Source organism: Mobula hypostoma, chromosome 13 (assembly GCF_963921235.1).
Source record: "Mobula hypostoma chromosome 13, sMobHyp1.1, whole genome shotgun sequence".
NCBI lineage: Eukaryota > Metazoa > Chordata > Chondrichthyes > Myliobatiformes > Myliobatidae > Mobula > Mobula hypostoma.
In genome coordinates this window covers 79,207,234-79,221,115 of record NC_086109.1, presented here as the reverse complement: position 1 = coordinate 79,221,115, position 13,882 = coordinate 79,207,234, and the positions used below count along the sequence as shown (strand labels likewise).

The window sequence follows — 13,882 nt, the reverse complement described above, 5'->3', positions numbered from 1 at the left end:
CAAAAGCCAACTAATACTCATCTGCAAATATGAACAATTATTTTTCAATACCAATAACTTTAAAAGATACTAATAAATTAGGAATATCACCACATAAGCTCAAGTTCAATTCAAGCCATGTACTACAAAATTTATCAATGTATTGAGATAAATGATAAATACTAACCGCGAGGTGTCAGAGAGGCTTGCTTCTCCACATCTGTTTGCTGTCTTAGAGCCGTTGGAATATTATTGTGAATGCGCTTGTAATGGTTGTACACAGCAACTGAAAGCACTTTCTTAGCATAAGACTGACCAACTACATATTTGTCGAGATAACTATATATCTGAAACAAAATTAAAATAAGATCTTGGTGAAGATCTTGGTGGAGAATTTTGTATCAAACTGAAGGCAGTTATACACAATTGAATATGCAAGATTAAGATCAGAATCAGATTTAATATCACCAGCATATGTCATGAGATTTGTTAACTTTACGGCAGCAGTACAATGAAACACATCATAAATATAAAGAAAATCTGAATTACATTCAATACATATATATTAAAATAAGTAGAACAAAATAACAGAAATAAAAAAGTAGTGAGGTAGTGTTCATGGGTTCAATATCCGTTTAGGAATCGGATGGCAGAGGGGAAAAAGCTGTTTCTGAATCATTGAGTGTGTGCCTTCAGGTTTCATTACCTCCTTCCTGACGGTAACAATGGGAAGAGGAGACATCCTAGGTGGTGGGAATCCTTAATGATGCACGCCATCTTCCTAAGGAACTGACCCTTGAAGATGTTTTGGATCTGCCAGAGGCTGTTATCCATGACAGAGCTGACTAATTCTACAAGTTTCTGCAACTTATTTTGATTTTGTGCAGTAGCCTCCCCGCCCCGCCATACCAGACAGTGACGCAGCCAGTCAGAATGCTCTCCACAGTACACCTGTTGAAGTCTGAGTGTTTTAATTGATAAACCAAATCTCCTCAAACTCCTATTGAAATATAGCCATTGTCTTGCCTTCTTTATAGCTGCATCAATGTGTTGCAGTCAAAGGATGACAATCAATCATTTTGTTCAATAAAGGAAACATCGTAAATAAATAAATCATTCTTTGCACTCAAAAGAAATGTCACATCTGACTAATATTATGTAAATAAAAACATAACATTTGAAAAATCACGGCTTATCTGATCTCTTTTAAACTTAATTCAACTTCATTTTTTCAAATTATTACTTTGCACGTTAGTAATATAACTTAAAACCATTTCTTCCAGATATTGCTCGGGTAGCAAGATGCAGAACGAAATCAGGGAGTAAATTCCAACCCACTTTTCAGAATTACACAGTAGCACATAAGCAAGTTTTACCTTTTTTGGAGGTGGTGGTGGTTTCTGCTGGAAAGCTAGCTTCACAGCTTCAGCTGCTGACTCTGGCTCCTTATTTAAACTCTTCTTGGAGTCTGTTTCAGATAGCACCACAAAGAAATGGTGGCATTTTTCACATTTCACAAAGCGAGTTGAAGCTGAGGGTAAAATGACAAAATTTCTTAAAAAACAGTTTTGTCATATCAGTGTTGATGATTAGCTTCAACTGGAGTCACAATCATACATGGTGGAAATGTTCAATGTAGAACAACATATACAATTACAGGTTTCCCCCGCCATCCGAAGGTAGAGCGTTCCTATGAAACGGTTCGTAAGCCGAAATGCCGTAAAGCAAAGAAGCAATTACCATTTATTTATATGGGAAAATTTTGTGAGCGTTCGCAGACCCAAAAATAACCTACCAAATCATGCCAAATAACATACAAAACCTAAAATAACAGTAACATATAGTAAAAGCAGGAATGAATTGATAAACACACAGCCTATATAAAGTAGAAATTCTTTTCCACAATCATTACCGGCACTGTTCTCCATAGCGAAAATCTCACGCAAGCGCTGTTGGCAAAAACACAGCACAAGTGCTCTCCAGTAACCTTTAAGCTATGAAGCTGCCAAATCATACCAAATAACACGTAAAAATACACAGCCTATATAAAGTAGAAATAACGTATGTACAGTGTAGTATCACCTACCGGAATCGGGACAGCACCGAGCACACTGATGGTGGTGTGTTAGACTGAGTCGTCGCAGGTTGGGTGGTGCAGTGGCCCCCACCCTCCGGGCCACTGACCGATACCGATCTGCGAAGCATGCAGGGGTGCAGCAGTAGCCAGGAGGCACACAGCACTTCTTTAAGAAAAAAGCCGAAACAAACGTGCTAATTAATTAGGTGCTGCCCAGCACGTAACTGTCAGCCCAGATCAGTGCCGATTTCCGATTGCGTCGTCTCTGATCTGGGCCGACAATTATGTGTCCGGCGGCACCTAATTAATTAGCATGTTTATTTCAGCTTTTTTCCTTAAAGATGTGCTGTGTGTCTCCCGGCTACTGCTGCATTCTCCGCGAATCGGTATCTGTCTGTGGCCTGGGGGTTGGGGTGGTGGGACACTGGGGTGTCATCTCGCTATCGTCTGTTTCCATTAGGACAGGCAGGTATTCTTCTCCTATGACTGCCCGTCTCGATGTCGAAGGTCAAGGTTCGTCGTCTGCTGTGGAAGGCTTGCTTGACTGCTGAGCCTCACGCATTTTTCTATCACACAGTTCTTTGTAAGGACTCAAACTACCTTGCAAATATCCCCTAAACCTACGTACCCTTTCAAAATTAAAGTCATACTTTATCATTGCAGCGAAAATCTCACATAGTTGCCTCACGTTCAGCTCCTGGACGACTTCACCTTCGGTCCGTTTGCTACTTTATTCGGTTTCAATTGTTATCCTTTTTTCTTCCAATTGCATCAGCTCTTCATCTATCAGATCTTGGTCATGGGATGCCAAAACCTCTTCAACATCATGTTTGTCAGCTTCCACAAGCCAAACTCACATTGTCCTTACTTCGTTCACCACGATCGAAACACTTAATTATGTCTAGTTTTACGCTAAGCGTAACACCCTTACGAGCTCTTTTAGGCTTTTCCGATACCTTAGAACTCATCTTGCAAACGGCTGCTCACAGGCAAGTGTTAAAGCAATGCCAGTGAGAATGCCGTTCCGAATCTGGGGGAGAGCGGCTGCTCGGGGCGCGTGCTGCCTTTTATTGCGCACTGATTTTTTAATCGCACACTGATTTTTTTTTGTAACAGTGAAAACACCTTCTGAAAGCAAAAACAGGGTACTAATGTAGGTCTTTCGTAACAGTGAGGTTTCGTAAAGCGAACGTCTGAAAAGCGGGGGACATCTGTATTTCCATTGAAGTTTTTAAACCAATTCAATATTATATTTTCCAAATCACCAAAATGTTGGTAAATGCCTCCTGGTCACCGATTGAATAAATGCCTGTCCACCTTAACAGGACAAATGACCTCAGTGGAAGGAGGGAATTAATAGGAACGAATCCATAAAGCTTTTCCACTGCCTAAAACACAAGTCATTAACATGATGGAATATTTTGGATGGTGAATCTCTGACATTATCAGCACCAAAGTCATGGAAGCTAGCTAATTTGAGCTATTTGGCCAGACACAAGCCGCAGGACAGAAGATTTGATGGAAAATTAATGTTGTGCTCGGGTGTGGTGTGCTGAGGATGATTGCTTCAAACTTCCCAAGTTTAGCTGAGCAAAATCAAGAGTCACGAATGATTTAATATTTCGCAAATCGGCTGACAACATAGAGGAAGTGAAAATGTGCATAGGAGGAAAGCATGGGATGTACAAATGGCAATGCAGATATGCAAAAGAATGAGTCAAGCACGGAGCTTTAAGAAAACTGATGTAACCTTGTGGTTTGAGAAGTAATTACTACAGATTGACTGGTTAAGATCTGAGAGTTAAAAATAAAACTGAGGTGGAAAACCAATGACAAAAATTGGAAAAATTCCATGTGGGTGAATATACCACAATGAAAAGATGACAGGAACAGTTAAAAGTCCTTCATGCCATGTGGAATTTTGCGGTGCAGTGGGTGACACAAAAACCTGACAAGAGGAACTGAAGCAAAGCTTTGTGGGAGGGATAAGAATGGATATAAGATTTGAGATGATGGATGAAGATTTTCCAAACAGAAAATGAAGCTGAAAATTTACTTTACTGATTGCAGGTGCAGAAAGATTGACCTTGGATGTTAATTACGTGGATCACGAAAGAGAATTGTGTGTAAAGCCAGGGAAGCAAATCTTGGAAAGCAAATTGGAGAATTTAGAACATTTAACAGAAGGAAATGAAGGGACAACAGTGTGTGGGGAAATTCATGGCCTGAAAACCCTAGCAACAGAAGAAAACCATTGAAGGATGCTTCCAAATAATGTGCATACCAAAATGCCTCACAGCAATAAAACAATATCTAAAAATAAAGTTATATCAATGTATTACTTACAAACAAAGGTCTCTACATGAGTGCACGGGTCTCCACACTTTGGGCAACGCAGCTGGTTTCCACCTTTCCCAGATCCACTTGAACCAGACGATCGCTTGCTGCCCCCTTCGCTGACAGACTTCTGCAATGTTAGGGGAGAATTTCAGTTGCGAGAAATTCGAGATTAAATATCCATCTCCTTATTTGGAGATATTGACTATTGACGCCCTGGGTAAAGGTTTCATTGCTAATTTTGCAGGGTATTTCATGTAATGGTCTTTCTGTAGAAGCAGTGTGTTCTGCTGGCAGTGTTTGAGTTACCGTTAAAGATGAGGGATGAGTTAGGAATGCATGTCGTCCAATCAGGAGAGTGGAACTGGGAGAAGGTTCTACAGAACGCTGGGGGAGCAGCTTTTGTGACCAACACTGAGGTGGGTTGAGGTCTTTTTTGGCAGGAGATAGGGAGAGGAGGAGTTCAAGAGAACCTGCTATAGGATTCCATCCAGCAGGAACAAGTGATCTGATGGTGTCGAGGCTCCATTGCACAGGGGTCTGTAGAGGGTTGTAGACTTAATCAGCTCCATCACAGGCACAAACCTCCCCACCATATAGGACATACTCAAAAGGCGGTGCTTCAAGCAGGCAGCAACCATCATTAAGAACCCCGACTATCCGGACGTACCCTCCTATTTATAACATCAGAGATGAGGTACAGGAGTCTGAAGACCCACATTCAATGAGGGAACAACTTCTTCCCTTCTACAACCATATTTCTGAATGGATCACGAATCCATGAACACTACGCACAAACTCTTCTTGGGCTTCCAGCCAGGTCCAGGTGTCGATCTTAACTGATGTTTCAATTACAAACTCGTAAGGGATCTTCGTCAGGGATGACACCTAGGCATGTCTAGTCTGGTGGTATATGCACTCAACTCCTGTCATCCGTCCCTCCTGATTAGCCCTCAACCAATAAAGTTTACGCAGACCCATCTTGTTTGAAATCACATTCCAGTTCATACTTAGAGCAACACCTTCATCTTTGTTGATTAACCGTACAAAAGCTATTTCGGACCTGGAGAGTCTCCACAAGGAAATAAGACGATTATGCATGACTTTCCTAAAGAATGGCTGAAAGGCGAAGGAAATCAGCTGGGCCCTTAACAAGGCTGACGGAAACACCAGGACGCTTAACAAGGAGAAACCTGTTACTACCGCCTGTCTTCCCTATATTTCCACAGTTTCGGGAAGGATTGCCAGGATCCTGAAGAAATACTGGATAAATACCATCCACAGACACTCAAGGAAGCTCAAATCCCAGCGTATGTGGGTCAAAGATGACCTAGGAGCCAGGATGGCTGGAGTTTACAGGATTCCCTGTGAATGCAGAGCAGCATATTTCAGCCAAACGGGGCGCACGGTGAAAACCCGCAACAAGCAGCATAGGAGATGTATCCGTTTGGGTTACCTGGAGAAATCGGCAGCAGCGGAAAATTGCATACGCAATGACCACAGGATTGACTTTAATAGCATAGAACTACTGTGCCACGCTAATGGCTTTTGGGACCACCTGAAGGAAGCCATTGAAAGAAGACTAGAGAGTAAGAATTTCATCAAAGTCAAAGGTCTGGCTCTAAGTAAGAACTAGAATACGATTTTAAACCCGGGGGGAGGGGGGTGAAATCAGCAGAAACCTGATTGGTTGAAGGACAGGTGACAGGAGTTGCGGATATTTACCACCGGACTAGACATGCCTAGAAATCACCCCTGACGAGGATGGTGGAGCTTGTCATTGAAACATTGGTTAAAATCACCACCTGGAGGTCACTGGAAGCCCGAGAAGAGTTTATGTGTCATATACGCCAGGAGAAAGCCAGATGCTTTTTCCATTAACACTACCTCAGTGTTCCTCTTTTGCATTATTTATTCTTTATTAAACTTCCAGAATTTTTTTAATGCCTTGCACTCTACTACTACTCATGACATACTGTTCAGTGGCCAGTTTATAGGTACTCCTGCTTGGTAATGCAAGTATCTAATCAGCCAATCATGTGGCAGCAGCACAATACATAGACATGTGCAGACATAGTCGAGAGGTTCAGTTGTTGTTCAGGCCAAACATCAGAATGGGGAAGGAATGTGATCTAAATGACTTTGACCACGGAATGACTATTGGTGCCATACAGGGCGATTTCGCTATCTCAGAAACTGCTGATCTCCTGGAATTTTCATGCACAACAGTCTCTCAAGTTTACAGAGAATATACAAAGACATCCAGTGAGCACCAGTTCAGTAGGCAAATATGCCTGTTTAATGAGAGCAATTAGGGGAGAATGGCCAGACTTATTCAAGCTGACAGAAAGGCAACAGTAACTGAAATAACCACATGTTACAACAGCGGTGTACAGAAGAGCATCTTGGCACCTATAGTGCTTATAAAATGTATTTGCCTCCCTTGGAAGTCTTCATGCTTTATTTACAACTTTGAATGATAGTGGATTTAATTTGGCCTTTTTTGACACTGATCAACACAAAAAGACTCTTGTGTCCAAGTAAAAACAGATCTCTACAAAGTGATCTAACTACAAATATAAAATAAAAAATAATTAGCCCCCTTTAATATGACACACCAAATTATCATTGGTGCAGCCAATTGGTTTTAGAAGTTACATAATTAGTTAAATAGAGATCTGTTTTTGGATACTTGTGTGCAGTCAAGGTGTTTCAATTAATTGTAGTGAAAATACACCAGTATCTGGAAGCTCCAAGACAAAAGAAGACCAAGCAACTCTGCAAAAAGTTTATTGAAAAGCACAACACAGGAGATGGATATAAGAACATTTTCCAAGTCACTGAATATCCCTTGAAGCACATGAAATGGAAAGAATACGACACAGCTGTAAATCTGCCTTGAGCAGGCCATCCTCAAAAACTGAGTTTCTGTGCAAGAAGGGGACTAGTGAGGGAAGCCACCAAGAGACCTATGACAACTCTGGAAGAGTTACAAGCTTCAGTGGCTGAGATGGGAGTGTGCATACAACCTTTGTCCAGGTGCTTCACCAGTTGCAGCTTTATGGGAGAATGGCAAAGAGAAAGCTACTATTGAAAAAACTCATGAATTCTCTGCTAGAGTTTGCTAAAAGGCACGTGGGGAGTCTCTGAAGTCAGCTGGAAGAAGGTTCTATGATCTGACAAAATGAAAATTGAGCCTTTTGGCCATCAGATTAAATGCTATGTTTGCCATAAGCCAAACATGGCACATCATCAAAAACACACCATCCCTACTGTGAAGCATGGTGGTGGTTGCATTATGCTGTGGGGATGCTTCACTGCAGCAGTCCCTGGAACGCCTCTGAAGGTAGAGGGTAAAACGAAAGCTGAAAAATACAGGGAAATCTTGGAGGAAAACCTTTTGCAGTCTGCATGAGAACTGCAACTCGGGAGAAGATTTGTTTTCCAGCAAGACAATGACCCCAAGCATAAAGCCTCAGCATGTCTAGTCTGGTGGTAAATATCCTACACAGAAATAAGACCATAAGACATAGGAGCAGAATTAGGCCATTTGGCCCATCGAGTCTGCTCCGCCATTCAATCATGGCCGATCCTTTTTTTCCCCTCTTCCTCAAACCCGTTTCCCGGCCTTCTTCCCGTAAGCTTTGATGCCATGTCCAATCAAGAACCTATCAATCTCTGCCTGACGCCCAACGACCTGACCTCCACAGCTGCATATGGCAACAAATTCCACAAATTCATTACCCTCTGGCTAAAGAAATTTCTCCGCACCTCTGTTTTGAATGGACGCCCCTCTATCCTGAGGCTATGCCCTCTTGTCCTAAACTCTCCCACAATGGGAAACATCCTTTCCACATCTACTCTGTCTAGGCCCTTCAACGTTTGAAAGGTTTCAATGAGCTCCCCCCTCATCCTTCTAAATTCCAGCGAGTACAGACACAGAACCATCTAACGTTCCTCATATGAGAACCCTTTCATTCCTGGGATCATCCTTGTGAACCTCAACTGGACCTCCTCTGGCCCCTTTAAGGAATGGCTTAAAAACAATAAAGTTCTGCAGTGGCCAAGTCAAAGTCAGTGTCCAAACCTCAATTCAATTGAGAATATGCGGACTTCAAAAGGGCTGTTCACTCACGATTTCCATGCAATCTGACAGAGCTTGAGCAGTTTTGTACAGAGAATAGGGAAAAACTGCGGTGTCCAGAAGTGCAAAGCTAATAGAGCCTATCCACACAGACTCAAGGCTGTAAATGCTGCCAAAGGTGCATCTGCTAAATACTGACTTGAAGGGGGTGAATACTTATGCAATCAAATATCTTGTGTTGTATGTATCTGTAATTAATTTAGATCACTTTGACATGAAAGAATAAAAGCCAAATTAAATCCACCGTGATTCAATGTTGTACAACAAAAAAACATGAAAACTTCCAAGGGGGAGTGAATACTTTTTATAGGCATTATACATGTTGAACCTTGAAGTGGAAAGTGGATGGACTACGCCAACAGATGACCACACCAGGTCCACTCCTGTACCTAATAAAGTAACCAGTGAGTTCATGGCAGTGATAATAAACCTAATTCTGAGTGCTACTTTGTAGAAATATTGCAATTATATATTCATAAAATAACAATACAAACAGCTTTCACTTACATGGCAATATTTACATAGTATAGAAAAACAAAGTATTTCACACTTGCAGTATTAAATGACAATTGATGTTCACCCATACAAAGAGCTATTCACCGCGAGGACCAACACTTCAGTTAAGAGGTTTACGGGGCATCTTAAAAGGAGGAAAGAGGGACAAAGAAAGTAGTGAGCCTTGACAACCTAAACCTTTGCTATCAGGGGTAAAGTAGTTAAGCTCAGAGGTAACTATAAGAGAACTTGAAGAGAGCAGGTACCTTAAAAGGTTACAAGGCTGCAGGAGATTGCAGGGATATGTTGGGGATAAACAATGGAGGGATTTTAAAGTACAAGAAATTCTAAATTCACTGAGATGTCTAACTGGTAGCCAATTTCGGGCAGCTGTACATCGTACAAGTTAGTTCACCAGCAGCAAAGTTTTAAGTAATCTGAACTTCACATTGAGCAGAAAGCAAAGCAAAGGTTTCATCAGTAATCCAGAAATGTACCTTGCTGCCATCTCCAGTTGTATCTTTACCTCCATCCTTTGAAGCAAGTATACTAACTGTCTCATGAAATGTTCGCCTAGGATATTTTCTTCCTCCTTGCTCTTCAAGATTTCCCAGCAATGGGAAATGGAACCGCATAGATGCAAGTCCTGAAATGAAATGCAAATTCACAATTGCATTGCTTTTCCAAGGTTTAATTTCAGTGTATAAATATTGTTTCTAATACCCATGCTGATTTTCTTTCCAATGCTGATACCAATTGTTTCTATGTCTTTCCAGAACTTTTGCTTCCGATTGGAAGTTCATTCCATGTACCAATTGACTTGAATTTCAGCATTATTGTAGTAACAAATGAAGGGCAGGACTTTCCAAGGAAGAAAAGTTTCAGATGTGACTGATGGAGATACAAAAAAAAAGGGGGGGGTCATATAGCTCATTAGAAAGGGCGTCACAGCAGTACAGTATGTAGAAAGGATATTCTGGAGGCTAAGTGGGATGAAATACAGGAGTAAGAGGAATCACTTTAGCAGGGTTACCAGATATCCTAGCCAGTTGCAGAAAGGTGTAAAAGCAACAGGGTGATAGTTGGGGCAGATTTTACAACTTTCCCAATATTGACAGGAATTGTCTTCATCAAAGGAACATAGATGGAATGGAATTTAGAATGGAGTGGAAGTGTATCCAAGTGAGTTTCCTGATTCAGTATGTTGATAGTCCTACTAGAAAGAGGACTGTACTTAATGTCATCTTAAGAAATGAAATGAGGCAGGTGGCGGAAGCATCAAAGAGAAAACACTTTGGAAACAGTGACCACGATTGTGCAAGTTTCAAGGTGGTTATGGAATGAGTAAGACTGGCCCTCAAGTTAGGACCTAAATTGGGGGAATGCTGCACAAGGGAGAAACTGGCAAAAGTAGATGACCAAAACAGCATCTAACAAGCGAGTTATTTAAAAGTGCTAGCTAGACTTTGGGACAGCAAGTTCCAGTAAGGGGGAAAGATTACAAAACTTTGAATTTCAAAGATGACTGAAGGTTTAATCAGGTTTAAAAAAAGGAAACATATGACAATTACAAGCAACTACAATCAAGTCCCTTGAGAAATTTATGTGTGGGAGCACTTAAGTAAATTAAGAGGGCAAAAATTGGCCAAGAAAACTTCATAGCAGGTAGGATAAGGAGAATCCCAGTACACTGGGAGCAAGAGAGTGCATTTCCCAAGGGAAATGGTAATCAGTATTGGAGCCAGCATTTATGGTTGACATTTGAAATGAATACATGTCATCTCTGTCCATCTATGTAGGCTCAGAAAGGAAAGAGTTACTGGACTATGCAATATTAAAAAAGTACTAGATGTCTTGGAATACACAAGAGTTAATAAATCCCCAGGGCCAATTAAGATCTACACTAGCAGGCAAGTGTTACAAGAGAGGAGAGTGCTGGGCCTCTTCAAAGAGCTTTGTATCTTCATTAGCCACACCAGAAGACTGCAGGATAGTTCATGGTCTTCCTTTGTTTGAGGGCAGCAGGGACAAGCCTGCTAGCTACAGGACTGAGAGCCTTCTCCAAGTGGCAGGGCAATTATTGGAGAGAATTCAAAAATTCAGGATTCATGTTTATTTGAAAAGACAAAAGCTGATTAGGAAGAGTCAGAATGGCCTGGTGAGGAGAGAACTACATGACTGATTTTATTGAGTTTTTTTTGAGGTGGCAACAAATTAGATTGATGAAGGCAGGGCAGATGTTATCTATATGGACTTAAGACAAGACTTGTGACAAGGTCCTACATCGTAGGATGGTCAAGGTTAATGGATTCAAGGTGAGCTAGCTAATTTGTGAAAAAGAGGTAAGTGATGGCGGTGGAAAGATGTTTTTCTGATTGGAAAACTGCATCTAGTGCTGTACCACAGGGAGTGCTGGAACTTGGACCTCAGCCTTTTTCCATACATGGAGTGTGGCTGATATCTCAAACTTACAGCTAGAAGGCACGATGGAACCAGATATAATTAAGAGACATGTGGATTGATACTTTCAGAGGCACAGCAATCTTATACAATCTTAATTCAGGCGAGAGTATGAGTGTAAACTGAAAGGCCGAATGGCCAATTTCTGTATTGATTCTATCCTAAAGGCATGAACTTTGATTGGCCAATAGTGTAATCTTAGACACAACCACTTAACCACTTCTAACTTCAATATAAAAGTAATAAAATTAATTATAGTCTTTGGTGACAAAGCCATCCTTCCAATGAGTGACATCAAAGCTAATCAAACTAAATAAAGTAGGAGCAGAAAATAAAATTATCTGTGGTTTAAGACAACTAAGTCTTTAACCGCTGACAAAGACTGACACATTACGTCTGTGTAACTACTTTTAAAATAAGTGAGGGAACATTTAGTTATAAACAATAAAAATGAAATTATAGGTATAAAAACATTCACAATACCAAATGGAGAATTGGTTATTGTGCTAGCATCTCGTACAGTCTTCCTATAGATTACGAATATCCCACAGTCTACCATATTTAATACAGTACTAAATTGACAAACTCTTTCTTAACCAGAGGTCTATTGAGGATGATGGTGGAATCATAGTGGCAGGGTCTTTACCAAAGGAGGTGTAAGGCACTCCTTTCCTCTCCTAGCCGGCAGGTCAATCTTGGGCAAGGTGAGTCACCTGCTTAGACCCGCCCCGATCAGGATCATGTGAAAGCATGGGAGCAGGTCGTGGATGATTGTATGAGCAATTGGTGCATATCACAAGTCTTGGTTATGTGACCACTGACATCAGGCAGACAACCTCCTTAGAATATTGATAATGGCTGGGGTCACCTGTCTTGTAAAGATACTGCCTAGCAGAAGGCAATGGCAAACCACTCCTGTAGAAAAGTTTGCTGAGAACAATCTTGGCCATGAAAAGATTATGATCGCCCACATCAGACAACAATGCATAACAAATGAATGGTGGAACCTTTATAAGGTACAATGTTTGCAGATGACTAAAGAAAACTGCCTTTGGGATGTGTAAGAGGCAAATTAATTCATTTAAAACTGACCATAGGTGAGTCAGGCTGACAGTAAATAACTTCGGATGCTAAAAAAAAGACAATAGACATCTTGATCAATGCCACCACAGTAATAACATATCCATGCTCAACACTACATCACATATAAGTGACATAATAATACATTATGTAATTGCAATGTTCATCTAAAAATGTCATATTTCTCTCTAAAAGCAGCAGCATTTAGTAGAAGCCATATAAAATTATGGAGACTTATTGTCTAAACTTCAAGATGTCCAAAATACTTTATATATGAGGTAGCTTTAGACTCAGTGGTTACAAAAATGTAGAAACTGTTGCAGCCAAGTTGCACTGAGAAAACTCCCACAAACACAAATGAAATAAATATATTTTAAACACTGCTTGAAGTCTAACTCGCTTGCTGTGGTGTGGGATTTTTCGCGTCCACTTGACGCAACAGACAAGTCCCATAGTTAACGATTGTGTTGAATTATGTATATGAGCGGGGCTTGAATCCAAAAATTTCCAGTAGGTCATAATCCACTGGGTTATGATAACCAAAAACGATGTTGCAACAACGACCCTGTGTTCCCTTTAGATACTGAAGGCCGTGTATTCCTCTTAAACCCAGTGCAGATCTTACCCAGACTCGAGGTGGTTATGGACGAGCGAAGGAGCCTGACTGCCGACGAGCAGGTACACATCACCACGACGCAGGACATTTGCGCCCAGCGGCGGCCACCCCCTCGGCCCGATACAACTCCTTCCAAAAGCCTTAGGGGTGGGCGGGCGGGCGCGGGGGCCCGGGGCCTCTGCCTTCCTCGGGGTCAACTGCCTGCTGAGGGGCCTAAGAACGCCTCGGTTCAACGCTGCTGCTGAAAAGTGTGTGGGAAATTAAACGGTGAGGGGAGAGCGCGGTCCAGAGTGAACCACAATATGCAAACACGGGACGAACAGGAGCAAATCCAGCTCAGTCGGCGGAGCTGACGCACCATTACAACACCGGAAGTATCTGTTCGAACGCCACTACTTCCGGTTGACGCTTATGAGCAAACACGCATGCGTTGGATGGACGCCGGCTGGTGGATGGAGATGTGGTGGAAATGCGATAAATAGACAAGTGATGAAGGCGAGGGCCGGGTTTGTGGATGGACATGCAGTTCAAATGAGATGTGGGTTGTTCAATGGGAAAAAGTTCTGAAGATTTGTGGATGGACATACAAATGGCAAGATGACACCTGGATGGACATGCGACGAAGATGACAGCTGGGTAGAAATCGCAGCTTTGCATATTAGAAAGTTTGTGACATCCTTCCCAGCCTCATCAA

General features: G+C 41.6%; 1 protein-coding gene across 2 annotated transcripts in view; it reads right to left on the bottom strand.

The window, feature by feature from the left end:
- Positions 1 to 13,583, bottom strand: part of clpxa (caseinolytic mitochondrial matrix peptidase chaperone subunit Xa) — a 51,290-nt gene extending 37,707 nt beyond the window's left edge. The window contains exons 1-5 of one of the 2 annotated variants that reach the window (XM_063066023.1): positions 13,198 to 13,583; positions 9,530 to 9,678; positions 4,403 to 4,523; positions 1,356 to 1,510; positions 167 to 326 (exon numbers count right to left, since the gene is read on the bottom strand). In XM_063066023.1, the coding sequence (XP_062922093.1) occupies positions 167 to 326; positions 1,356 to 1,510; positions 4,403 to 4,523; positions 9,530 to 9,678; positions 13,198 to 13,276 (664 nt within the window). In that variant the 5' untranslated portion in view covers positions 13,277 to 13,583. The remainder of the gene's footprint in view (positions 1 to 166; positions 327 to 1,355; positions 1,511 to 4,402; positions 4,524 to 9,529; positions 9,679 to 13,197) is intronic. The other variant, XM_063066022.1, reaches the window with a different exon arrangement.
- Between the last annotated feature and the right edge of the window lie 299 nt (positions 13,584 to 13,882).